The following is a 25338-nucleotide window of genomic DNA, read 5'->3' on the forward strand; positions in this document are numbered from 1 at the left end:
TACTACCCAAGACTGTATAAATACAAATTTATTATGTTTATTTGACATTGTGTCCAGCTCCACATGATCTAGCAGATGAGCTGCGAAGGGTCACTTTTCATTAATTTGATAGCTGATCTTTAAACTTCTGAGAGATACTAGTTGATCAATGGAAATCTCCCAAGGGAGAGGAAATAAACCCCCTGAGACTAGAGAATCAGCTTCATAACCTGGGCGTGGCTTTGCCAGATGGAAAGGAGATGAAGAAAGGAGCTGACTAAATCATTTTAGCCTAAATCCTGACTCAGACCAAAGACAATCTGAAAACATGTGTATCTTCAGACACCAATTATATAGCTGCATAAGGGAGCTGTACTGGCATCATATTTCTGCCATTTTGGGGGGATAATTTTAGGAGTGCAACAACTAGTCATGTAATCAGACTTTAGAGAAGAACACAGAATAACAGAAAATTTCTTCTGAGAACAAAAAAGATTTTACAGTTTTACCAAACAGCAAAGAAATTACTTTTGGGGGTGGGGTGGTGGTGGTGTGTGTGAGGGAAGAATGAAGACTACAATTTTCTTTAATTATTCTAGCTGGGAAGCTCCAAAGAAAATAGATTTAACAGTTACTGGAATGGGTAAGTACATTTATTTTACCTCTTCTTGTACAGTGCATAGTGTATAGCATTTATTGTAATAATTTCCAACCTGCTGGTATTTTCACGTTACAATTGCTCTTGACTGAAGCCAACATACCTCTAACAATATAAACACATTTTATGAAAAACAATCACTTTCCTACCTTCCTGCCACTTCCAAATGGTAATAGTATGTTCAGGATCCAGCCCTACAGAGAGCAGCAGTTTGCCAGTGGCACTGAAACTGACTGAGCAAACACCCTTGGAATGGTAGCACCGGAGTACCGACAGTGTCTGTTTGTTCATTGCATCCCACACATGAATAGAAGGAGCTGTAGCTACACAAATATAAAAATATGTAATTAGTATACAGTTTGAAAAGATCTAATGATTTGCTTATTGAAGCAGTTAATATTTTTTAGTAAGATCAATAAAATTGTTCTGGTCAGGTGGAAAAAAAAAAGAAAGAAAAGAAAGGAGATATTGACTTCCCTTTGGAAACCAATTTACAGCAAACAGGACCATTAGGAAGGACTAAGAAGCTGGCCTCATATACGCTACTGGAGATGAAAACTTTGCCTAACTGGACTTCTGAAGCACAACAGAAGCTCTGAAAGCAAGCTGTCCTCTCCTGGTTTTCTCCTAGTAGAACTTAGTTCAGCATGCTAACTCAGAAACCTTCATAAATATTAAACAGATCATCAAGAATGCAATTTCGACATGGGGCTTTTGGATAGCTACAGAGAAATTACTTTACAGTGCAAAGCCAAAATCTCCTTTTCTACAAAATGGCCATCTGTCTGAAATGCATCCTCTCTTAGGAGAGCGTCAGTTGAATAATCAGCTTGCTTACTGATGTAGAAAAACTAGGGGATTTAGTGTGCATTGTTTAGACTGCAAGCTCTTTGCAGTAAGAACTGTCTTTCCATGCTACTAATGTATGTGGACTGTTTCTATTATGATGATGATTAGATTTTTTCCAAATGCAATGCCTTCTCCAAAGATCTTGCAATCTATGTACAGTTTGCAATCTCTGAACAGAATCTAGGGCATATCCAGGACAGCATGAGTCTCACAAACATTTTTACTTCTGATCTCTAGTGATCGAACTGCAGAGTCTGGAGGTTACTGGTTACTCTCCTAGACCCAGATGCACAAAGACTAAATGCTATTTCAGCTCCATGCTTTGTGTTTCTAATCAGCTAAATCTAGTCCCTCAAAGGCACACATATGATGGGTAACAGTAGGCACAGGGACCTAGGTAAAATTTTAGTCACATGAAACTAAGTTTTTCAGCACAATTCCACAGCTTTTCCAAAACAGTCTTTAGAACAATCTTCCTAATTTCTTCTTTCCCATTGGAATTTCCTCTCATGGCACCAACATGTTGTTACCATCACCTTTTGAGAGGTACTACAGCACAGTATAGACATGCCATTAAAACAGAAAGGGTAGGGGCTGGCAACAACTGGCATGCCATCCTTATGCAAAGTTGAGGGAAGGGAGAGCTTTATTATGGCTCTGAACTGGTTTTTCCTCTTCAGCACTCCTCTTGGTAAAGCTCTGTATTGCCCCTTGACCTGTGCACTTGCCCTATAGCCTTGGTCAAAATTTTTCTTTTGGGTGGCAGACAAAATTTCACCTAGATTTCATTCATAAGAACTGACAAAATCTTTCAGAGCAAGACTTGCAGGACAGAGAACGTGGACTCTTGAGTCCTCCTACTTGATGGCGTTCTTCTGAAAGTCTCTGTCCTGACATTGCGTCCTGTGACACTGTGGAGTACTCCAGCTGCTCAATGTCTGCTCTCACAAGAGAGATTTTTCTAAGGTGTCATCTCCTGGGAGAAGTTAGATAAAGCTACTATGGGCTGGCAGGACAAAAAATATCTTCAGTACAATGAAGCAAACCTATACCAAGTCATTACGAAACTTGATTTGCCGTTCCAGCCTATCACAAACATTACTGCTTCAACAACCCCTGCCTCACTGTAGACAACAGAAAACTGGAACTAGAAAAGTGAAAGTTGCCAGTAAGAAAGCTGCCAAATAGCCATTGATAAATTTTAAGCAAAACTACGCAACTTTCTAATGAAGGCACGCGGCAGCTCGGATTCCAGATTAATGATTAAAGAAAAGAGTGCTGGTTTCAGGCAGTGACAACAGAGCGCAGTAATATACACAGGCTTAAACTACAGCTGCAGTAGGTGAGAAAAGGTACCTATAGTCTTCCTCCTATCCTTAGAGCAAGCATAAATTGCCATATTTAAAAAATGTCAACACACATTAAAAATGCCATCGTATATTTGTTCTTCTCAGAACAAGCTTTAGATCCACATGAAGATTATTATACTTTCTAGTCACACGTGAACACACATTTATGCATCTCTGAAGATGTGTCACAAGACAATTATGGCTGCATAACAATGAAGTCACTCACACATGATGGTGATGAGTTTTTAAGATTACTGTTGAAAAAACAAGTTAATAAAAAATAGCTCAGTCAAGACTATCAAACTGTCAAAGACCCAAAATGATACAGAAAAAATTAAACTGACATCATAACAAGCATTTTGGATCAGTGGTAATAACTGCATGACAATCATACATAAATGTGAAAAGTGATTGGTTTTTTTCACTCAGTCACCTAGGCCTCCTCAATGGAATTTACTTTAGAAATGCATATTGAAATTATACTCAATTGAGTATCTAAAACAAATGTTAATTGTCAGCCCCAACATGTCTATGCAACCTGCAAGCATACACAGGAATGCTACAGTAGCAGTATGTATTAGAAACTCACTAATCACTGGGCAGCAAGAAGGGGTTATGTTACGACAAAAGTACGTTTTAAGTGTGTCTAACATTTTAATTGTTTCTATATTTACAGTTTGCTGAGCTGTTGTGGTTTATATTCAGTGCTGACAGTAATATGACTGATACAGGGTTTTAATAAACTAAAAATGAATCCACATCACTTATTCCTCTATAAAGCTGTAGACTATTACTAGATAGTCTAACTACACCTGAAGATGTTAAAATTTTATTTCCCTTACCTGACATATCTGCTGAGTCTCCTGTAATGGAAAAGCAGCAGAAAAATAATTAGACCAGAAATAAGATAAAGTGCTAAAGAAAATATATGCCACATTTAGTGTAATTTCTTAACACACACCTTGATGTCACCTCTTTGCATTGAAGCAGCTTCAATACTGCTTTTGGTGTTAAAGATGAACAATAACTGATAAAAGGCCCTCACATCAGAAATAAAAATTCATAGAATTAATATATTTTGATTTCTGTTTTGAGTTACAACATAAAAATCTAGTTTTGGTGTATGTTAGGTCTCTCTCTGCCAAACTAAATAAAAAACATATTTTAGACATTACTGATATTTTAACAAATTAAGTGGGGAAAAAAGTGTTGAATGCTATTCTGCTAAGAAGTAATGGTTGAGTCTGATCTTGACAAGTGGCAAATACACCCAATTTTCTTCTATAGGAGCATTAAGAAGTCAGGACTATTCAGGTACTGGCAAGTATTACTGGGATTCTACATACAGCATTACTGTGTAAAAATATTTGAAATTATGTTTATGTAAATCTTTTGAAGATCTAAATCCTGCTGGTGAAACTATGCTTGTGCCAGTCATATCAGCTGGAAAAGTAGTATCAGTTAAGTATATTCTTTATGGAGTATGTACTCCTTAACATCTGTTCAGAATGTAAAAATAAGTGTTCTTTGAAGATATTTTGCTTCCAGTTAATTTTTCAGATTTAATTCTCTCCTTAAAAGTATGTTTGTAGTCTAATTTTTAAGTGTCATCTGCTCCTGATTTACATGCCTTAATCCATGTTACGAAACAGTTAAAATTGTTCTCCTGCTAGTTGATGCAGAAATGATTAAGGGTCCTGTGTTTCTTCTTGGGTAAGACAAACACTGAAGAAAATCCATGCAAAGAACAAATTTTCACATTATGCTTACACTCTTCCCATATATTCTATCATATGGAAAGGCAAATGGCCAAATAATGAAATGTGCTGAAAAAGCAAATTCCTAGACAATAAAAGGTCTGTTATTCCCGCAAATGGTCTTTGCAATCAAATGATAGGCAAAAATCTGGTGATTATTTTTTCCATTTAAATAATTTCCATTAATGGTTTCTTTAAACTAATGTGAGACAAGAAACTCACCAAGAAATGAAGCTATTTTAGCTAAAGAGTTGCTACTATCAATGAGTCAATTTTAATGAGACACACACCTAAAAATCCAAAAGACAGAGGGAAGCAGGTAGTAAACTCTGACAAACTGACTGTATTTAGATGAAACATCTAAACCAAACCTACAGGGAAGAAAAAAAAAAAAGCTACTCTGGCTAAAACTAAGCTTTTTTGGTGTTATATGCACTAAGGAAAACAATGTGGGTTGTAATCTGCTGAGGAACAACTGAAGGTATGAAAACTGCAGTTGGCTTGTAGGACTACAAAAACTACACTATTTGGCAAAATTTGGAAACAGCAGTATTAGTTAAGCGATGCAGATCCACAGTGTTTTTTTGTTGGTTGGTTTTTTTGGTTGCTTTTTTTTTTTTTAACATGGTTAGTTCATAGATGCACTTAATATTACTATGAAACATGTATATTTTCCCCCTAAATCTAAATTTATCTGTTGGGAAACACCATTAGGGTTTTGGTTCTGCCTACAATATTACAACTATATATTATCAAAACACCAAGTAGGTATTATAAAACTGCCTGATGAGATAAAACCTACATAAAGTGGCATCTATTTTAAGGACTCTGGGTTTAGTCCATATAGAAATGAAAGATAGCTCAATTAAGCTTCTGATAGTTAAATAAAACCAGACTAATTTCACGGGGCTTAAGATTTCTAAAAAAAAATATTTTGATAACACTTCAAACAAAAGATAAGCTTAATCTTCTTTCACGCCTCAATGTTTTTTGTTCAGCTTTATTAAATTACACTCAAAGAAACATGTAAAGAGGACAGGTAACTGAGTAACACTCATACAAACGGAGATAGCATAATCAAATATTTTTGTGATTAATCATGAACTCACAAGGCCCTAACTGCATGCTCTTAAGTTAATTTCTTTTTACAAAAATACAAACATACCTACTTGGCCAGTTGCCACTATGTTGGTAAACTTGGGGTGCTGATTTACAGTGAGGCACAAAATATCATCATTGTGTTCCTGGTAAAAAGACTGAGAGCCTAAAAAAAATAATAAAAAAGTCCAACTTTTAATTAAAACATTTATACACACATAGACATGGTTATGTTGAAAATTTTATATTTGCTAGAAAACAGCATTAAGATGATGTTGCAGTTTGGAGCTTAAAACCAAGAAACAGAAAGAAATTTCCGATTTTTTTATCTTTATTTTAACACATAGCACTCAGTAACTCCAAACTATTTCCTCAAGCCTTCTCCATCACGTTGCTCAAATATCACAGAAACAAACTGCATTGTGTTACTCTTAAAAGGTCTAAATTATCTAAACTAAATAGGTTATACGGAATGAATGTATTGATACGGATGTCTGAAAAGTAAACCAAATAAAAACACTAACTTGGTTCTAGAAAAAAAAATTAGTAACTACAATGACCCCACTGTTCAGGTGTTATACCTTCTGCGATAATTTTAACAAGCAAATTACAGAAAGCCGATACCAAAATATTCAAATCTTTACTTCCTCCAAATTTAGTCACCAGAAACATTTGAATATATTTAGCTTGCTTATGCAGCTATTACAAATCATCTCAACAGACTGAATTTTTAGCAAACAATTATAATAACGATAATAATGATGATACTACTACTACTACTACTAATTTCCCCATTTACTTTTATAGGATTTAAAGCATGCCAGTTACTTCATAAACTGTAACTCCACGTATATGAAGAAACATTGTTCCTCGAGTGGGTTTTTGCCTACCTGTTGCCACGTTATACAAGATCCCAATAGACGCAGTATGATATATTACATCAGCACCATCATTCAAATAGTGCACATTGTTTCTGCAGTCCTTGCCTCGGTACCCAAATACCAGCTCCAAAATTAGGTCCTAAAAAAGATATTTACATCTATTAGATACTCAAAACTTTAAAGCAACTATGAACTTTACTGTATCTTCCAGGATTTTATTTTTCAGACATGTCCTTATGTAGTAAAGGAGAAGGAGTTTATGTCTCAAACCAACAGAAACTGAGATCCTGCCTTCCTTGTCAGCTTCCATTGCTGCTTATTCTTGTTGTACAGTAAAGTCATCTTATCATCTCTGTTTGGTGGATGCTGTAGGATATTTATATGTGCATACACACACACACACTCACACATATATATATATACAGAAAGAGTCACTCATGTATGATACACATATATATAAATAAATAAATTTCAGTGAGCTGAGAATACAGCTTTTTTGATGCGTAAGATAACAAGAAACAAAGAATGACAAATATTGGTCCACAATTTAGTTCCAGCTGGCAATTAAGAAAGCTGAATTACAGACTACAACTTCTAGCACACAGATGGCAAAAGGCCATTTATTATGCTACACCAAACATTTTGTTTTGTATCACAGAAAATATCTCAGTTGATATGAAGCATTGCAGTTTTCAATGTTAGGTGAAATTTCCAGTTCAGATTAATCAAAAGTGAGTATATTTATTTGCACTGGCTATATAATTAAAAAACAGGTGCCTGAGCTAAAGGCATCAGCAGATTTAAAAAAATTATTTTATTCTTAGAACTGTTAACGATGAATTTTAAACAAAGTGTTAAAATAAATTTTAAAAAAACCTGCAGTAAAAGATGTTTTGTTTTATTAGCTATAATATACCCATTAATAATCCAGTTATATAAACAGGACATAATGCTTTCTACACACTGCATTTAAAAGGTTTTATTGTTACTAAGAATTAAGTTGTGCTACAGTTTGTTTTCAAGAAAAAGTATCAGGCTTTTTGGATTTTAAAACAAAAAATTATCTCCCACTTTTCTGCTGTATATTTACTCATTATTCAATAATCCCATCTTTGATACATTTAAAATGAAACAATCACTTAGTGTGTCCGCAAAGGTGTCAATTTTTGGCAAAAAACAATCCTAAAAGGAGAGGAAGAGGAGGCCGAAGTTTTTCTTACCTCTATAGGTCTCTTTTTTTTCCCAACATTATTTGTCTGAAGTTTCTCTGGCTGTGGCAACGCCCTACTAACTGGTGGTCTGAAATAAAGAACTGTGAATAAGAGAAGGCTGTCCGTCACCCATTCCATACTAACAACAGTACCTTCCAACCTGCTATTGCATATGGAAAACTTACAGCCCTATCCTGCCTAACTGATATTTGCATTCATCTTTAAAAGAAATAACTCTGTCAAAGGAAAAAAACCCAAACATCTTTGATTAACACACTAGGTTTTCCAACAATTCTTCAACAATCCACGAGGTTAATACAAAGCTTGTTTTACAATGAAATGACCACTGGTAATAATTGTCTTAGCTTTTTCATGGTATATTCTTAAGGTACTTTCATCTTCTCTGTAGCAATTTTTATTGGGTAAACTTTAAAGGCTTACCTGATCAGCCTAAATACTTGAGAGAACTATTCCCACATGCCTCCAGTAGGCCCTAACTTTTCCTATTTTTCTAACAGTTTGTAGAAAGAACTCCAGGTACACCTGCCCATTCAGTGTTACTTCAATCAACAGAAACAAGTTATTGATCAGCGCTTAGTTGGAAGTAAACCATCACCATGCAAATGCACGAATATCAGCCATAACTTATGTTCCACTGTTCTGAATAGCCCAGATTTAATCAAGAATTCTCAACTAGATACATTTGATAAATATCTGTAACATATCTTTCAGATTACATTCAACTGCTCGTATACAAAGGAAGATACAAACAAGTAAATTTCATTTATCAAAATTATGCAATTATTTCTAGTAATTTGCAGGAGCATTGGTTATTGATTCTACACACGCAGCATAAGTGGCCATGAAAAGAAAGCTGCAAGTTTGCCCCTTAAGAAGAATCATTAATTTAAAAATAATTCTACATATAGATTCAATGAAATCCAGCTGATTTAATCCAGTAGGCAGTGTGACAAACAAATTTCACACATAAAGCTCTTTAGTATTCCCTTTTTAGGATGAAGTACTTTTAATTCCATCTGCACTCCTGAATGACTTCAGTGTGTGTCTTTTCTGAGAACAACAGACTATGATTTTTTGTACACTGTGTATTCTGAACTACATTCAAGAAATATTTTTTCAGTCAAATAAAAGACCATTTTCTGAGTTTTATTTCTTCACTTTCCTTGCCTATTTTTAGGACAATTTATAGACTGATGTCATATCACCAGTCGAAAGATTTGTACATACTGTAACGCAAACTATACTACAACTGTAAACTGTGTTCTGAGATACTTCAGTTACTTCCTCTATGCTTAGAAGCTTGTAAAGTACCTATGGAAAAAAAATTACAAAAGAAAAACAGATAATGAAAAATTTCTGTCTAGTAAAGAAGTCTGTCAGAAGCCTGGATCACCCAAACATCAAGTTTATTAAAACTTGTTATTTTGTTAGATAGGGCCAGAGGGAGGTACTTGAAATATTTAACTCAGCATCATAAATCTAGATTTTATGAAATGTGAAATCTTTACTATAGAAAATTCAAATCCAGATCCAAAAAGAAATAGCGTACTTTACATTAGATAGTTAAGACAGTGAGTCTTTTCATAGGGAGTGGATATGGGCCGTATTAAAAAAAAAAAAAAGGTATCACAACAAAGTATGAAATAATAATTTAAAGTTAGAATAAAAAATTCAAGGCATGAAGGAAAATAACCAAGGCTCATGTTTCATATTTATTTATAAATAAGTGTAAATTAAAACAGAAAACAATTATTGAGGTAGAACTTCACAAAGAATGGTAGTCTAACACTTGTTTTTTGCCACTCCAAAATTCCTCTTCTTGGAAAACAGACTTCTAAAAACTGGTAGTACAGGCAAAATCTGGGGACATGTGGACATGCACTACATTTCTCCTCACTCAGAGACAAATATCAAAAGACAGCAGCATTTAAATATACACCTTCAGTCCTGCTTGAAATATGTCTGGTGGGAATGTATCCCCAGACTTCATTCTCAAAGGTCCTCAGTTACAGATGTTTTTTTACTCTCAGAGGTCTACCAGTTAGAAGGAATTCACATACACTTCAAGACAGAAAAGCAAGGCATTTTAATTTCTTTTTGAGTAAGAAAAACAGCCTGGACCTAGCTCACAGCCATAGCATCCTGTCCCTTAGCCTGTGAAGGTGAAAAAGTATTCTCCTCACTTTTGGAAAAGAGGAGGAAAAGCAAACCAAGTAGAGTCTGGGCTGCCCTCATCATCTATACTAGCATGTTGCCCAGTATAGGAGGCAAAGAATATATCTGATTTCTGTCAGCATTCCCAACATCCAATTTCATGACCACTCTTGAATCACTACTGTCTCCCAGTGAGTTCTTTCCAGGTCTTATACTTGATGTAAAACTCCTGGCCTCCCCAGCTATTTTCCAGGTCCTTCCTTCTCTTCTGTCCAGTCACCTGACTCCTAGCATCCTCTCATCTAGCCTGTCACATATCACAACAATAATATTCCTACATATGATTAAAATTCTCACTTTTTAGTTTTTTTAAAAAAATAAACTAAACTTTTATTTAGAAGTTTCTAAATTATCAACAGAAAACACTCTCAACAGGTCACAATGTTTGTCATATTAAATATACATGGAGAGAGGTCCATTAAAGTTTTGCAGAGAGAAAAAAAAAAAATCTTTGACCATATTTGTTCCCCTCCTTCACAGTAGATGAGCAATTTTAGTTATAAATACACTGATCAAGGGGCAACATGTATCTCCCAGTGCCGCAGAAGCCATCTTATCACTGTGTGCTACTCAAATTGGGTCAAATCCAGTCAAGTAAAACTACTGAAATGCATGAACAAAAACTAAAAGGCACAGGTTCTGTATGGGAAATGGGCTTTCTGAAAGCACTTCAGTGATACAGAGAATAAAAACCTGCCCTTACTCATTCAAGTAAATGAAGAGACAAAGAAAGAGAGAAACCAATACAGCCCAGACCCAAATAAAATTTGTTGTTGTTGCTGGTAGCTGATGTAGCTTCATCAAACATTTGAGGTAAATTTACATTGATACCCTCTTCTTTCATAAACAACTTTTTTTTTCCCCTCCATATGTTTTTTTTTTTAAATGGTCACCCTGACCTCCCAAAATATTAAAAATTACAGGTTTGTTTGAGTTTTAGAGTGATTTGGGGTTTTGTGGAGGTTTTTTTGTTTGTTTGTTTGTTGGGGTTGGTTGGTTGGTTGGTTTTTTCGGGGGTTTTTTTTGCATATGAATACAAGAATTGCTTAAAACTGAACAAGTTTTAGTGCTTATGATTTCTGAAGTTAAATGGCAAAATAATAACCAGTTCTCTGTCTCTGCAATCAAAAGTCTCTGAAGAATGAACAGGATTGACAAGTTAAATGAGTTGTACATAACCATAATTACACATATCCTGTTATTTTACGCCTAAGAATTATAGTTATTGAAATATATCTAATACCTGATTTCTGTAACAGATTAATGACATTAAGAGCTGCTAACCATTTTTTTTCCTACCTACAGGTTATTATTTTGAATTATAATTAAAATCCCTTAAATCCTTTCAGACCTCCATAACTGCTGCTCATTTATTAGGTAACTCGGACCACACTTATAAATGCAAGAAGCTCCTTAAAAAATACTTATACAAAAGTAGTTCCTTTAAAACTTACATAATGCTGACTTTAAATCCTTTTAAAATTAAGCAAACACAACATGTACCTTTGTCTTTTTAAACATGGAAATCAGGAACAATGCTGAAGTGCTGAAAACTGGAAGATTGTACACCAGTGATTCTGTTGGTCCTAACCATTAGTTTCCCCAGGAATCAGAGAGGTGGGAAAAAGAGGAACCTATAATAAATATTATCAGTGTTCACAAGCTTTCCACTGTCATGTTACCTCTTCTCTCATCCCATGCAGCAGCTATAAAATCAAACAGCAAGCACAGTAAGGAGTATTGCAGAAACGTGACACTGGTGTACTGTTTGTTGTGCATGCTGCTTCTACTGGCATGTGGTAGAACTCAAAAAGTCCTCTGGAGAAAAAAAAAAATAAATCCAGCCCTCTATGACACGCATATTAAGGATTAAAAAGAAAATCACAATGCTACCTGACTCAGCTGTGAAGCATCAATGTCCAAGATATGACTGCTAGCTTACACATACACCAGCAGAAAAAAAATCCAAACTTTCTTGAATAAAGTAGAAAAAGATAAAACCTTCTTACAGTTCCAGAGAGCTTTTATAGCTGACAGACACATGTAATTTGTGATGCTTTTAAGACAGCACGGAAATCTTTAAGTGTAGCTTCCTTTAGATTACATTGCAGCCAGCAGATGGAAAAAGAACATCAGGATTGTAGATCTAGTAATCTTGCATAAATTTCTCTATTACTGATATACTTTTTCTACTGTTCAAAGTAATGCCACTTGAAAAATAAATTAAAAAAAAATATCTATGAAAAGTAGTGCAAAGACAGGAGACTACTACGCATTACCACACAGAAAACCACCTGATCTAAAGCACGATGTCCAAACTGTAGGGAACAGAGCCCAGTTCTCTTAGGTCAATTCCTAACAATGTATCCATAAAAATATTTTTATGCCCATCTGGATTTAGAGCTTCTAAGGAGAAAAAAAGGTATTCCCAGAAATGCTGTTATTTAGGAGAAACAGTGTATAATTATCAGTTGTCAGAGGCTAGTGCTGTTTGACTGCTCTTGCAAAGATATGTAAAAATCAGAGACTGAGGAGGACTGCATAGGTCAGCGGAGATCCAAAGAAATAACACAGATACATCTAAAGCAGCAGAGGAAATCCCTGAAATTTATATATTTGAGGTAAAGAAAATGAAAAGTATGTTCAACTAGTTTTTCCCTGAAAAAAACAACCCACCGAAACCACCAAAGGCAAGCTTAATAGCAGTTGGAAACTTGATGACCATAGTTTACCCAGAGAGCTTTGGAGAAGCAGCGAGGGACAATCCTGTGCTGACCAGGCAAGTGGCACACAAGGGCTGTAGGCTCCATCACTGGAGCTCAGGCCTGCCTCACAGATGGGGGTAGGGACAGATTGAGCAAAACTGCGCAATCCACCTCCTGCTCACTCCAGAATGCTTCCAAACATTTTATATTTTTAATTTCTGATTTGTCATGGACAATTCAGCAACAGTCTTATTACTGTTGCTCTAGAAATTGATAAAACACAGCATAAAGAGCCCTTCTTCCACTTGTCACCCGCACATTTGATAGAGCACTCAAGTCTCATTTCTTTCCTGCCCCCCCTTATTTAATTTATGTCCCTGAAGATAAAAAAGCCAATTAGAGAAAAAGAAAGCAGAAAAACTAAATAGAGCAGAAGAGCACAGCTAAAGTTTCATGAAAGCAACAAAAACTGAAAGGACATGGTTCTGGCACAGGTCTATGTTACTGGAACTGAGCTGACTGGAAGTGAAGACTTCTCTGCTGCTCGGATCTAGAATGTGGCATTTTTATAGCGTTTGCTGTCTGCTAATCCCTTGTGATAGAATGGGAGAAGAGGTAAAACAATTTCACATTACGCAACTACTTGAAAAGACCATCTATACTTAAAAGCTGTACAGATAAAGAGATACAAATATAGGTTTGATATCCATCCTTAGCCTATCATTAAAGTATGTTTACATTTGTACATTACCATACAAAAGGGTAAAGTAAATGTACATTGGTCAATAAAACTTGACAATCTATATGCAGCTATACTATCTCACAGGTCACCTAAACAATTATATAAGTACCCACCTATGACAGACTAACTCATTGATTCAGAGCAGTGGAACTGGAATGCAAATTACAAGCACATATGCATTTTTTTCCCCAGTTAAGTTTAAAGACTGTAACTTGTGCACTTAAAAGCAGGAATGCTGAAGGACACCAGAATACATTTTCCAAGTGCTTTTTTAAAGGTACAAAGGCTGAAGATATTTTTCATTTGCTATTTAATGTGCAGGGAAGCCACTAAAGGCATGCATATACAACACACAGTGGTCATATACCTGTATGTGTAACTGGCTGCATGATCATAAACTGTGTGCAAAAGATGGGAAGGAGAGCATGAACATTTTGGGGTGAATGCACATACAGATGGGATCAGTTTGAACATATGGAAGCAGAGTTCCAGCCATCTATCACAGGGCAAATAAATACCTCAACATTGGCACTTAATTTTCAATATGATAACAGAATCTGTATATATAGTTTAATAATTCTTGTTATGAGACCATAAAAAATGGAATACAAGCATTTTGCAGTAGTTTGTGAAACAAAGAAATCCCTTTTCATGGTTGTCTTGTATCATGTTCTTGTATTTCACTCACTGTTTTTATTCTTGGTACTGAATTTCTAAAGTTATTAAGGGAGGGTCTTCTGTGGTTAATATAAACTGCCATCAATTCTTTGAGTTCCATGGTAACTTATGACAATGCCAATTACAACACTTATTTCTGTTTTAAAAATCCAAGTGTTGTTTTGGGCATGATTTCATAGAGCAAGTTACAGCTGTTGGTACAAAAGAAGTCCCTTCCTGTGAGGGTCACCATAGCTGCACCTTGTACTCCGGGGCACTTGCAGAGAACTTGGCAACTGATTTTGCAGTAGCCTTCAGCAGGAAGTGACATTCACTCCCTCCCCAAAAGGTGTTGGCAAGCATGAAGTAGAGAATTAATTTTAAAAGTAAGGAGGAGTTCTTCCACTTATTCTTGGTAAGACTGTCAAAGCCACCTATGAAGCTTTAGAGGTCTGCTTTCCTTTAGAAGATAATGAAACCTGGTAGTTTTTAAATGCTGCTTCTTGACAGTGATTAGTCATAATTATTTTCATGTGCCCTATGAATAGTAAGTGCCATTTTGTATGCACTAATGCAGATATAGGTAATTTATTACTCAATTAATTCAACAACATAGACAACTTGACATGTCAGGTGGGACTGTCCCATCAAATGTAAAACAATCTACTTTTGAGGTTCATAGCTGCCCAGTAGAGAGTGCTAATCTCTGTATTTTAATAAATATTATTGAAAAATACTATTTGTAAAACATGCAAGTTTAATGTTCTATGTAGTTAATTTTATAGCGCTAAGTAAATAAATATCTAGCTTATTGTATGGAATACAGCTACAATGAATACATATAAATTTAAAATCTGTAGTACAGCAATATTTTGAAGAGTGAGAGGTGCATGGCATAGCACCCTACGTGACAGATGGCTTTTTAAGGAAAATGGGAGATGATAGTAAAATATGGACTAGATAGCAAAATAAAAGCATTACCTGGAACCTCTTTTCAGCAGCAGGTGGGAAAGAGAAAAGGATTACTTATACAAGTTTGGCTGAAAGCTAGGTGTCAGTGAATTATTTATAGAAATTATTATTATTATTGACTTTCTGGTTCGTTTACTTCTTTTTACAAGGGGATTATTCACAACTTCATAGGTTATGTAAATCTATTGTACAGAAAGCTCCCATTCACTTATATGAGAATCATGAACATGTGTTGGCATGAGAATATATTTCTTAGGACTGATCCGTACTGTAAACAGAGAAAGCAAGCAGAAGCAGACCCAAAACCCGCTGAAGTATATCAAGCATTTAAAGAGAATTAAACACAACAGCCAAATTACTCGAAGTTGTGCAAGTTTAACTTCCTGAAATGAGCTAGTGAATAGAACATGTCAACTCGCTATTAAAGACAGATACTCAAGTTCACTCAGAAAAACACATTCAGTTATACTAAAATACATTTATCTCAGCTAGTCAAAATGTGTGGGGTACTGAGCACTGCTGATACATACTGTTTTTTCATTATTGAATTCAGTTTGTTGACTGAAGATATTTTGAAATCTGTTTCACAAATTTGGTGCACTGGATGGGTTTTCTCAGTTGTATGTGATGCCTACTCCTACATTTAAACTAGCAAAACATCATTATTAATCATCAGAATATATGGGCATGTACAGATTATTTCCTAATATTTGTACTATGCATGGGCACTTTTCATTAGCCTGATTAGCAGTTACACTTCCTTTGTTTTGATTTGCTTTTCTTTTAAGAACTACCTAGCAATTTGACTGCAGCAAGGAGGACACTAGTTATCAGTCTTTTCCACTTACAGGTGAAGGAAAAAGATTTTTTGTCTCATCTGTTAGGGAAAACTTTCCAGAAAATTAAGACAACAGTGCTGAACAACTTGCAGATGGATGTGGATGACGTAAGGTTCAGATAAAGGAACCGTCATTTCAGTAACTTTCTCCCTCTTTCACACCCTCAGAAGTACAATTTACATTTATCTACCCTTTGTATCAGGAAAAAAAAAAAAAATTCTTCACTTCTGGATCAGTACAGGACTAGTTTGTAAATAGTTTGTAAGCTCCCTTCCCATTATGAATACTCAAGAATCTGAAATAGGTTATGCATTTATGTACATCCTTCCACACAGAGAGGAATAATCCTCATGACAAAAAAAACCCAAAACAAACCAAAAAACAACACTGGGATCTTCCCATACAAGAGATCTTGGCACCTGGACTGAGTAGTGGTATGTATTAAGAAAACAAGATAGTGATGACTATGAGAAACAAACACTGAAAATGGTTTTAGTTGCTTGCAAATATTTAGTATGGTAAATTCATGGTGAAAAATTCAACCAGAATTCCTGGTTATTTAGTTTTGAGATCTTTTGGTACAGCCATTCTTGTCTCAAGTACATTAATCAGAGCATCATCCCTTTGACAGTGACAAATACTGAATACTTCAAGGAGTATAAGAACAGAGTAAGAATGGAGTGATATCCTCCAGATTCTTCTCCCAACCTCCAGTGATTTCCAGTTCAGGGAGTAGCTGAGCCAGAAGTGTTCTAAAAATTAACCACCCATGATGAATTTTTCTCCTAAGCAATTTATCCAGCCCCAAAACATACTAGGAAAGAACTTTCAGTAAAGGATAGAAACACAGTTTTCCAAGTTATTTTGTGCTGCTGAATATCCACAAAGCTCTAGACAACCACATTAGATAAACAGTAGATATATTTTCACATTAAAATATTATCTTTTAATATTATTACTCAGAAATTACAAACAATTCAGATTACATAGTGCTGTCCTACAGCCAATGCCATTTTGTGTTTTCAATTGAAGTTAAAGTAAGTATTCCAATGTAAAATATATTTCATGGTAATTTTACTACTAGAGAATGACATATCATGAGTAAACGTAACCTTAAACTATATTGCAAGCAGACCTTAAACTGAATGAATCTGAATAAAATCTTGAGTCCTAGCATCCCTAACTTTTAAAAAAACATGCCTGAAATTTAAGAAGTTTCAGGTTTCAACATCTTTCCATTGAGCACATCAACTTTTACAGCACTAACATCTCTTATTTTCAAAAAATACTTCTCTCTCTCTCTCATTTTCTTTCAACTATCAAATTTCTTAGACAAGACTGTTAGGAAAAAAAAAAAACAGAAAAAAAGTGGGGAAAATCATGTTTGTCCTGAAGGAAAAAATAAAGACAGTCCTGCACTGAAGTATAAATTGATGCAACTCACATCTGAAGTTAATATGTTAACCATAAAAATGATTAAGACACAGAAATGTCCACTGCTCCTAGTAAAACTGTGTTGTGAAGGGGAAAAAAATTTTTTTTAAACTTCTGCTATTGCAAGGGAAAGCCATAATTTATGAACAAAACCAGAAAACAGAGAACAGGACACTACCTCCATTGGAAACCAAAAATAATTCTTTGTTCACATTCATGTTCTGGGAAATGCATTTACATTTTTAATTCAGGGTCACTGGAAAATTACTATGATACATCAAAAGCGGAATCCCATGTTCCACACTTCACAGAGAACGTACCTACTCACCAGACTGCCGTGTTTTGCAGCCTCTTTCACTTATTCTCCCTTTCTAACCCTAGGGATTATTTAATTCCTTTCCACAGAGCTTTAGGAGAAAGGAGTGACACTGTTTTGACCCACACAGTGATATGTATTTTAATTTTTGGTAGACTAAATGTCCTAAAACTCTGATTTCCTATGTCACTCTACTACTTACAACATCAAAGGTGCAATCAACTTAACCTTTCTAATAATATTAGAATCAAAATAATTTTAGTGAATCAATTTTGGGTACCCAGTTGAGTAATTTCTAACTCTAAATCCAGACGATGGCCTCAGACTACAACTCTCGCCTTCACAGATGTGCTTTTGTGAAACAGAGGTAGGAAACAGATGAGATTTCATGTATGCTTCTTCCTTTAGCATTCTATTGTTTATGTCATTTAATACTCTGGATACTAATAATCGTATTCCTTCTACATAGAAGGAACTTCACTATGGCAAGGATTTATGAGTTCCACTTCAGCTGTCAGGTACAACAATCAAGTAGCAACATTATTTTTGGTATGGTCTTTATACCTAGCCTTAGAGTTTAATTATCTGGTAACATTTACGTCCATCTTCTCCCATACAGAATTAAATACCTCCTACACTCAACAGTAAAAGATATTCAAATACTTTCTCATAAGGAATCCCCTTTATACACAAAGTCAAAATTACTGGGAAAACATTCTCAGAGGCACATTCTACACTGGTGTACACCTCTGATCCTCAGAATACAAGGATTCCAATAAAGCGCTACAAGACACAGCTCTTGTAATGTTTGGCAGTCAATATAACAAGCCTATGCACAACAAGGAATGACAAAGATGTACTACCCACCCCGAGCAGTTGTACTTGGTTTGTGTGGAAAGGTTTTGGTAGCAGGGGGACTGCAGGGGGGCTTCTGTGAGAAGCTGCTGGAAGCTTCCCCTGTGTCAGACAGAGCCAATGCCAGCCGGCTCCAAGATATACCTACCACTGACCAAGGCTGAGCCCATCAGCGATGGTGGTAGCACCTCTGGGATAACGTGTTTAAGAAGAGGGGAAAATAACTGCTGCGGAACAGCAGCCAGAGACAGGAGGGAGAATATGTGAGGGAGATAACTCTGCAGACACCGGGTCAATGCAGGAGGAGGGCAGGAGGCGCTCCAGGCACCAGAGCAGATTCCCCTGCAGCCCACAGCGAAGACCACGGTGAGACAGGCTGTGCCCTCAGCAGCCCACGGAGGGTAATGGTGGAGCAGGTCTCCCCCTGCAGCCCCTGGAGGACCCCACACCAGAGCAGGTGGGTGCCCAAAGGAGGCTGTGACCCCTTGGGAAGCCCATGCTGGAGCAGGCTCCTGGCAGGACCTGTGGCCCCATGGAGAGGAGCCCAGGCTGGGGCAGGTTTGCTGGCCGGGCTTGTGACCCCGTGGGGGACCCAGGCTGGGGCAGCCTGTGCCTGAGGGGCTGTGCCCCATGGGAGGGACCCACACTCGAGCAGGTCATGGGAAGGACTCACGCCGGAGAAGTTTGTGGAGAACTGTCTCCCATGGGAGGGACCCTGCTGCTGGAGCAGGGAGAGCGTGAGGAGGAGGGAGCAGCAGAGACAAGGTGTGATGAACTGAGGGCAGCCCCATTCCCCATCCCCCTGTGCCGCTGTGGGGGAGAGGGGGGAGAGAACTCGGGAGTGAAGTTGAGCCTGGGAAGAATGTGTGTGTGTGTGTGTGTGTGTGTGTGAGAGAGAGAGAGAAGGTGTTTTTAAGATTTAGTTTTTATTTCTCATTATTACCAAAGTTAAGTAAATCAAAGCACAGTAAAAAAATTAATTTAATTTCCCCCCAAGTCGAGTTTGTTTTACCCATGACGGTAACTGGTGAGTGATCTCTCCCTGTCCTTATCTTGACCCACAAGCTTTTTGTTATATTTTTTTCTCCCTGGTACAGCTGAGGATGGCAGTGATACAGAAGAAAAGTCTGTACAGGTTATACATACTCTGCATAACTTATACAGAAATACACTGACTTTACAGATACACATTTTTTAAAAGGCTAAAAACCAGAATTAATTTGATGAAGGTTGCCAGTGGTAGGATCTAAAATTTAGATAAAGACAGTGGCTTGCTTTATTATGCCAAATTGTCTGCAGAAGGATACACAGAGACTGACACAATTCTAACATCTGTCACCACAGGAATGTGATTTCATTGTGGAAACAGGATCCAGGTCGATATGAGAGGGGCTCTCTTAACCAGTGTAGGTCCAAGTGTCCAGGCAGCTCAGTCTACAAGTCTGAAGGGTGGCCTACAGCCTATGGATCTGCTGTGCTACAAATGTAAGAGCATGTTGTTGAGTATACATATATACTAAATAGGGTAGGTGTAAAACCTAATTACCTAATGCAGGCACCTAAGCTAGTGACTCTGCATGCCACATGAATGCTATGGGGACCTAGCTCAGATCCTTAAGTAGTGTAGGTGCATTGGTAAAATGCCAGGCTACTCTCATCCCCAGAGCTTCATTAGCTCCAACACAGTGGTGCAGACATGGTGGTACAGCTCGTATAGCCACTTCAGGCAACTCTGCAAAATATTCCCCACACCTTTTACTCTATGTTGGACCTCTACACCAAGAATGTGATATAGTCTTACAGAAGTCTACAAGAAGTTACATGAACTCTCTGACTACAGTTACTTAAGTCAAGTTGTTCCTTAGCCACTCCAAAGTACTGAGGAAAATAGGATGAGATTTGATTACATCCTTGCAAATACTCTATTTAGCATCCATTCACGTCTACTTAGACCGAGAACTGGACTTACTCTTTATCGCTTATCCCTCTTCTACCCATTAATAAGCTACTATTTAATAGTAAAGAATTAAAGTCTTCACTTCTATTTCAAAGGATAACTACTTTCCCGAGCAGCTCATGTTATTAAAAGGCATTTGATCCTGGACTTTGTGTAAATGAACTTACCTCACTACCCCCTGCCTTCATAGGAAGCAAAAGGAAAGTGAAATAAAAATAAAATTAAAGTTAGTATTTATGAAAGCAGACTTACTAAAACATTTACCAATCCTACACAATACTAACTTTAGCAGAAGTTAAAATGCATACAGTAACAATATACCGGTTTTATTCTTCACAAAAACTTCTCTTGGAAGTTTTAGGGCCCCAAACTTTTAAACAATGCAGACAATGGAATTCTTTCATGAACTTTTATGCATTCTGAATTGGAACCTAGTATCTTACTACAGAATTAATTTTTTTTAATATTTTCTTTGAAACTGAAAACCATAACTCACTTGGCTTCCACAAACAATTATAAGAAGAAATACAAAAGGCTTACAATTTCATTTAAAAAATATTTATCACAGCTTTCATTAACAAGAGTAAATATAAATCCAAAATGTAGACACCATGCATATTATTTCTTTTTGACTTCCACATCAAATGCATCTGGTTAATAAACAGAGTATTTCTCATTTTAAATGCAAAATAGCAAGTCACTGCTTTATAGGCAGGTATACATTCTCTCCCTTCAGCAGCACAACTTAAAAACAAAAGTGACACCAAAGCTCCCACAAACGTCAGGTTGCATTTCTCAACAAGGGCATCACAGATCTGTCAGCTTTACTGCTGAAAGAGGCATGTGCATCATAACAGAACTCCTCACATTCCTGCAGGAAGTTTCCAGTCTGCTATTTCTCTACATCCTTAATTTTATTGTGCTGTGTTTTCCTCACTTCTCTCTTCAATACTAGCATTCCACAACTGCCACTGTAGGAATCCCTCTTTCCTTTTCCCTCACATACACTGTCCACATCTATTTTGCTGAACAACAAACAACTTTCAGGGTCCTGTGCTCAGTTGTGGATTCTGCAGCAGATTACGTTCTAGTGGTTAAAAATTCTTTTTCTTACGTCACATCTACTTTAACTGCTGGTTTTACTCTATTCTGCTCCCCATCCCCTTCTCTTCTAAAGCATACAATAGTGAACCAGGCAACACAACTAACTCTGCAAAGCAATCAATTTTCCAAGACTCATTAATAGAAATTGCAGAACCACTGTGGACAGAATTTTTCAAAGAAAGGTAGAAGTTATCTGGAGACAGAAACAACGCAAGGAGCAATTACAGCTGAATTAGTTAAACTAGATTTCTGGCAAAAACGAAAAATTGAAAGCTGTCTTTCAATAAAACTATTGTACAGGTTCACGCCTACAATACCAACACTAGATACCACTCAGTATTTAACTTTCAAAAGGAATATATTGTCAAACACCACCAAATAAAAATTATCTCAAGAAACTCACCCAACATAATAATATACATGTATCATTTGTAGTCTTTCAGGCTCTCTGAAACAGAGATCCAGTCTAGTCCTTAGACAAGACTTTTCTTTAGCTGTGCTGTTGGGGTTTTCCCCCCCCCCCCCCAAAATAAATAGTATTTCCACTTTTTTTTTTGTCTACATTCCCTTTTAAGTTGCATATATATTCCAATATAATTACATTTCACTATTAATCATCTTTTCAGATTGCTTTCTGGGTTAGAATTGTAATTTAGCACTTACCTTTCATCTAAGGTTGGCTCCTTTTGTTGCAGATGAGGCTTAATTCCAAACATTGGTCTAATGTTAGTTGATAAGGCTTTGATGGTGTAATTAATTTCATTTTCCCTTGTCACATCACTGTCATAACCTAACAAAATCAGAATGAACAGTATCAAAACAAGATATCAGAAAAAAAATTCAATCAAAATTTGTGAAGGTTTCAACAATGTACTGGAATACAACAATTACAATATGTATTATTAGTAATCTAAATACACAACAGAAAGAAAGTAGCTGGGAATCATGAACATTGTTAATAGAAGACATTCTAAGAAAAAAAAATCTCTACAATATCTTTGTGAAAAAAATTATTAACAAAGATTCAAGGGACATTCAAAGCTATCCCATTTCTGCTTGGTTGGCCTTAACTCAGGGCCAGTAACAAAGGACCTCACTACATGACACCTGCTGTTAAGTTCTGGAAGATTTAGCGCCAGGTTGTTCTCTATTTCAGGACCTGTCCTGGATGTAGTCTTCAATATTTTTAAGCAGAAAGATAGTGCCTAAAAATTCTTCCCAATATGCTTCTAATATCTAAAGTGTCTCTTTGGCAATTTAGCAGATTTCAGTGAAAACTGAAATTAATTTATTACACAGAATATTTAAAGAGTAGCAGTGATAGTTTAAAAATGCTTCAAGACTGAGGAATTGACAAGGGGGGAAAATTACACCTGGCAGCAAAGAGAACAAGTTTGGAGGCTTATGAATCCTTGGAATTATAACACAAAAAGGAAACAAAGTATGGCAAAACCATAGAAGTTAACTCTATGAAATGTAATAAACACTTTTAACTGCTGATATTAAGATCTTGCAATAGATTGTTCCATATATGAACATCAGTCTGCCTCAGTCTACTATGTTTTTGTGTTACCAAAACAGATGCTGTAACATCAAGATAACTATGATCTCACATTATACAGATTTCAACATAATACCATTAGAACTGGTGTACAAATCTAAACTATGATGAATGTATTTATTTATATAGATTTTTGGAAGTTACCTAGAATTGGCACTTAGTTTTTTTTTTCATTTAAAAGACATCAAGAGCCTTTTTTATATACATTGACACAAACACTTCATTTTCTTCACAACAGTTTATCAGTCCTTTCCCCCAAAATATATTTTGCTTAATGTTTTTGAAGCATCTTCTCTATTTAAGATTAAAACAATCATATGTAAAACCTGTACTTCTAAATTAGCAGTTTTCCATTAATTAAATCTTCTCAATGTAGTATAATCCAGTTGGTTTTATAAATTATTACTGACCTCCATCTTCTTCAGAATCTAGATCAGACTCTTCACTGTCACACTGCCTGCTATCCCTGTGTCCTTCCACCTCGTAAGTCCACAGCATTAAAGAGGTGTCTGCTCCTCCAACAGTGACCAACAAACTGTCATCATAGGTCCAACGGACATTTGTTACATGGGTACTGTGAGCGACATACCTCTTAAATTTTCCAAACTTTCCCTAGAAGGTAGAAGAAAAGACACAGCTAAATTTAACAAGTGCTAGATAGAACTAAAACACATTACCAGTGCAAAACGTGTTCTTTACTTCTTTACAGTTTATGCTTCAGCTGTTTTGCATTTGTGTGCATCACATTATTTGCCAAGTTCCCCTACTATAGCAACTTCATGAAATGTTAATATTGCCATACCAAACATGCAAGAATTTGTTTATAAACAGATTACAGCAGTATTGATCAATTTTCCTAAAAGAAAAAATAATCTAACAGATTAAGAATAAAACACACATAGACTATTTTTCCAATAAACAAGTCAATACTTGTGCATTGTTACCATCGCTAGCACAGCAAAATATTCAAATTGAAGACATATTTACTGATAAATATACAGGAAACTAGAAAGGTTCTGGAAAAGCAGTAAAAATATAATGTACTTCTGGAACGGCTTGTCTATGATGCATGATATAATATTATTAAAGCTCTTCATCTTAGAGAAAAGTGACTGAATTTGGACAGAATGAAGGTCTATAAAATCAGGAATTAAATGAAGATGACGAAGAAGTGTTCAATGTCTTCCAAAACAAGAGCTTAAGGGGCTAAAAATAACACTGATAAAAACTACACTAAGGATGTTAATACCTAAGATGTTATTAGACAGTGCCTGTCCCATTCCTGTCCTTACAGTTTTTCCTATGCATTTACCACTGTCATGGCACTGCCATGCCACCAGAATGAGATGGTTCTTACATCTGACCTGGAATGGTCATTCTTACTCTGAAAGTTTAATGCATTGCAATGTAATATTGAATGCCTTCTTTGATCATAAGGACAAAAGTATAAAAGCATTATTTTGTTCTGAGTGATGAATTTTTACACATTTGAAAAGGCAGTTTTATTCAATCTTCTCCATGAACAGCTGAAAATTACTTACTTTAGCAGGGTATCGAAACAGTTTCACAAATCCAAAATCATCTCCTGTGGCTAATACTTTACTATCACTAGTGAGGCATGAAGCAGTTACGTCTGTGACTTCACCAATTATTGGCCAGATTCCTTCACAGCAAGAGCCCAAAACACTTGTCCATGATGCCCAGCCAATCTTTTCTACCTACAAAAACAATCTGTTTGAGACAGAGCATGCTTCTTCCTAGGCAGTTTTCTCCATACCTTATTTCAAGAAAAAGTCCTTGCACTGAAAGGTATGTCACATCTAAAAGATAATATTTTAATAGTGACTGTTCAAGATTTCATTAGAGACCCTTAATTTTACCTCTATTAACTTCCAGTTCTAAAACCTCTAGAACTATTAAAAAAAAATAAATTGACCTTACCTGCCCTTCCAGGTTGGAAAAAAAAATTTTTTTTTCAACCCTACCTTTTCAACCTCATAGAAAACATTATTTGAGAATTATCCATTTTCACTGTCTGCCCTATGACAATGCTCTGTGTCTGAGAAAACAAATCAATATTATAGCTACAATGCACTACACTGGCCTATGTAAATTATGTATTGCATTGTTATATAAAGACATGCATGAAGTCTTCCACAGCAAGATTAGGGCTAAATAA

General features: G+C 36.1%; 1 protein-coding gene across 1 annotated transcript in view; it reads right to left on the bottom strand.

Annotated features, from left to right (window-relative positions):
- The window catches only part of EML5 (EMAP like 5), a 110817-nt gene that overhangs the window by 14370 nt on the left and 71109 nt on the right, over positions 1–25338 (bottom strand). Inside the window, exons 25-34 of the mRNA XM_055809733.1 lie at positions 24701–24877; positions 23570–23771; positions 22262–22388; positions 20662–20676; positions 15103–15111; positions 7792–7870; positions 6581–6710; positions 5758–5856; positions 3678–3698; positions 787–960 (exon numbers count right to left, since the gene is read on the bottom strand). Of these exons, the coding sequence (XP_055665708.1) occupies positions 787–960; positions 3678–3698; positions 5758–5856; positions 6581–6710; positions 7792–7870; positions 15103–15111; positions 20662–20676; positions 22262–22388; positions 23570–23771; positions 24701–24877 (1033 nt within the window). The remainder of the gene's footprint in view (positions 1–786; positions 961–3677; positions 3699–5757; positions 5857–6580; positions 6711–7791; positions 7871–15102; positions 15112–20661; positions 20677–22261; positions 22389–23569; positions 23772–24700; positions 24878–25338) is intronic.

This window comes from Falco peregrinus, chromosome 1, assembly GCF_023634155.1.
Source record: "Falco peregrinus isolate bFalPer1 chromosome 1, bFalPer1.pri, whole genome shotgun sequence".
Taxonomy (NCBI): domain Eukaryota; kingdom Metazoa; phylum Chordata; class Aves; order Falconiformes; family Falconidae; genus Falco; species Falco peregrinus.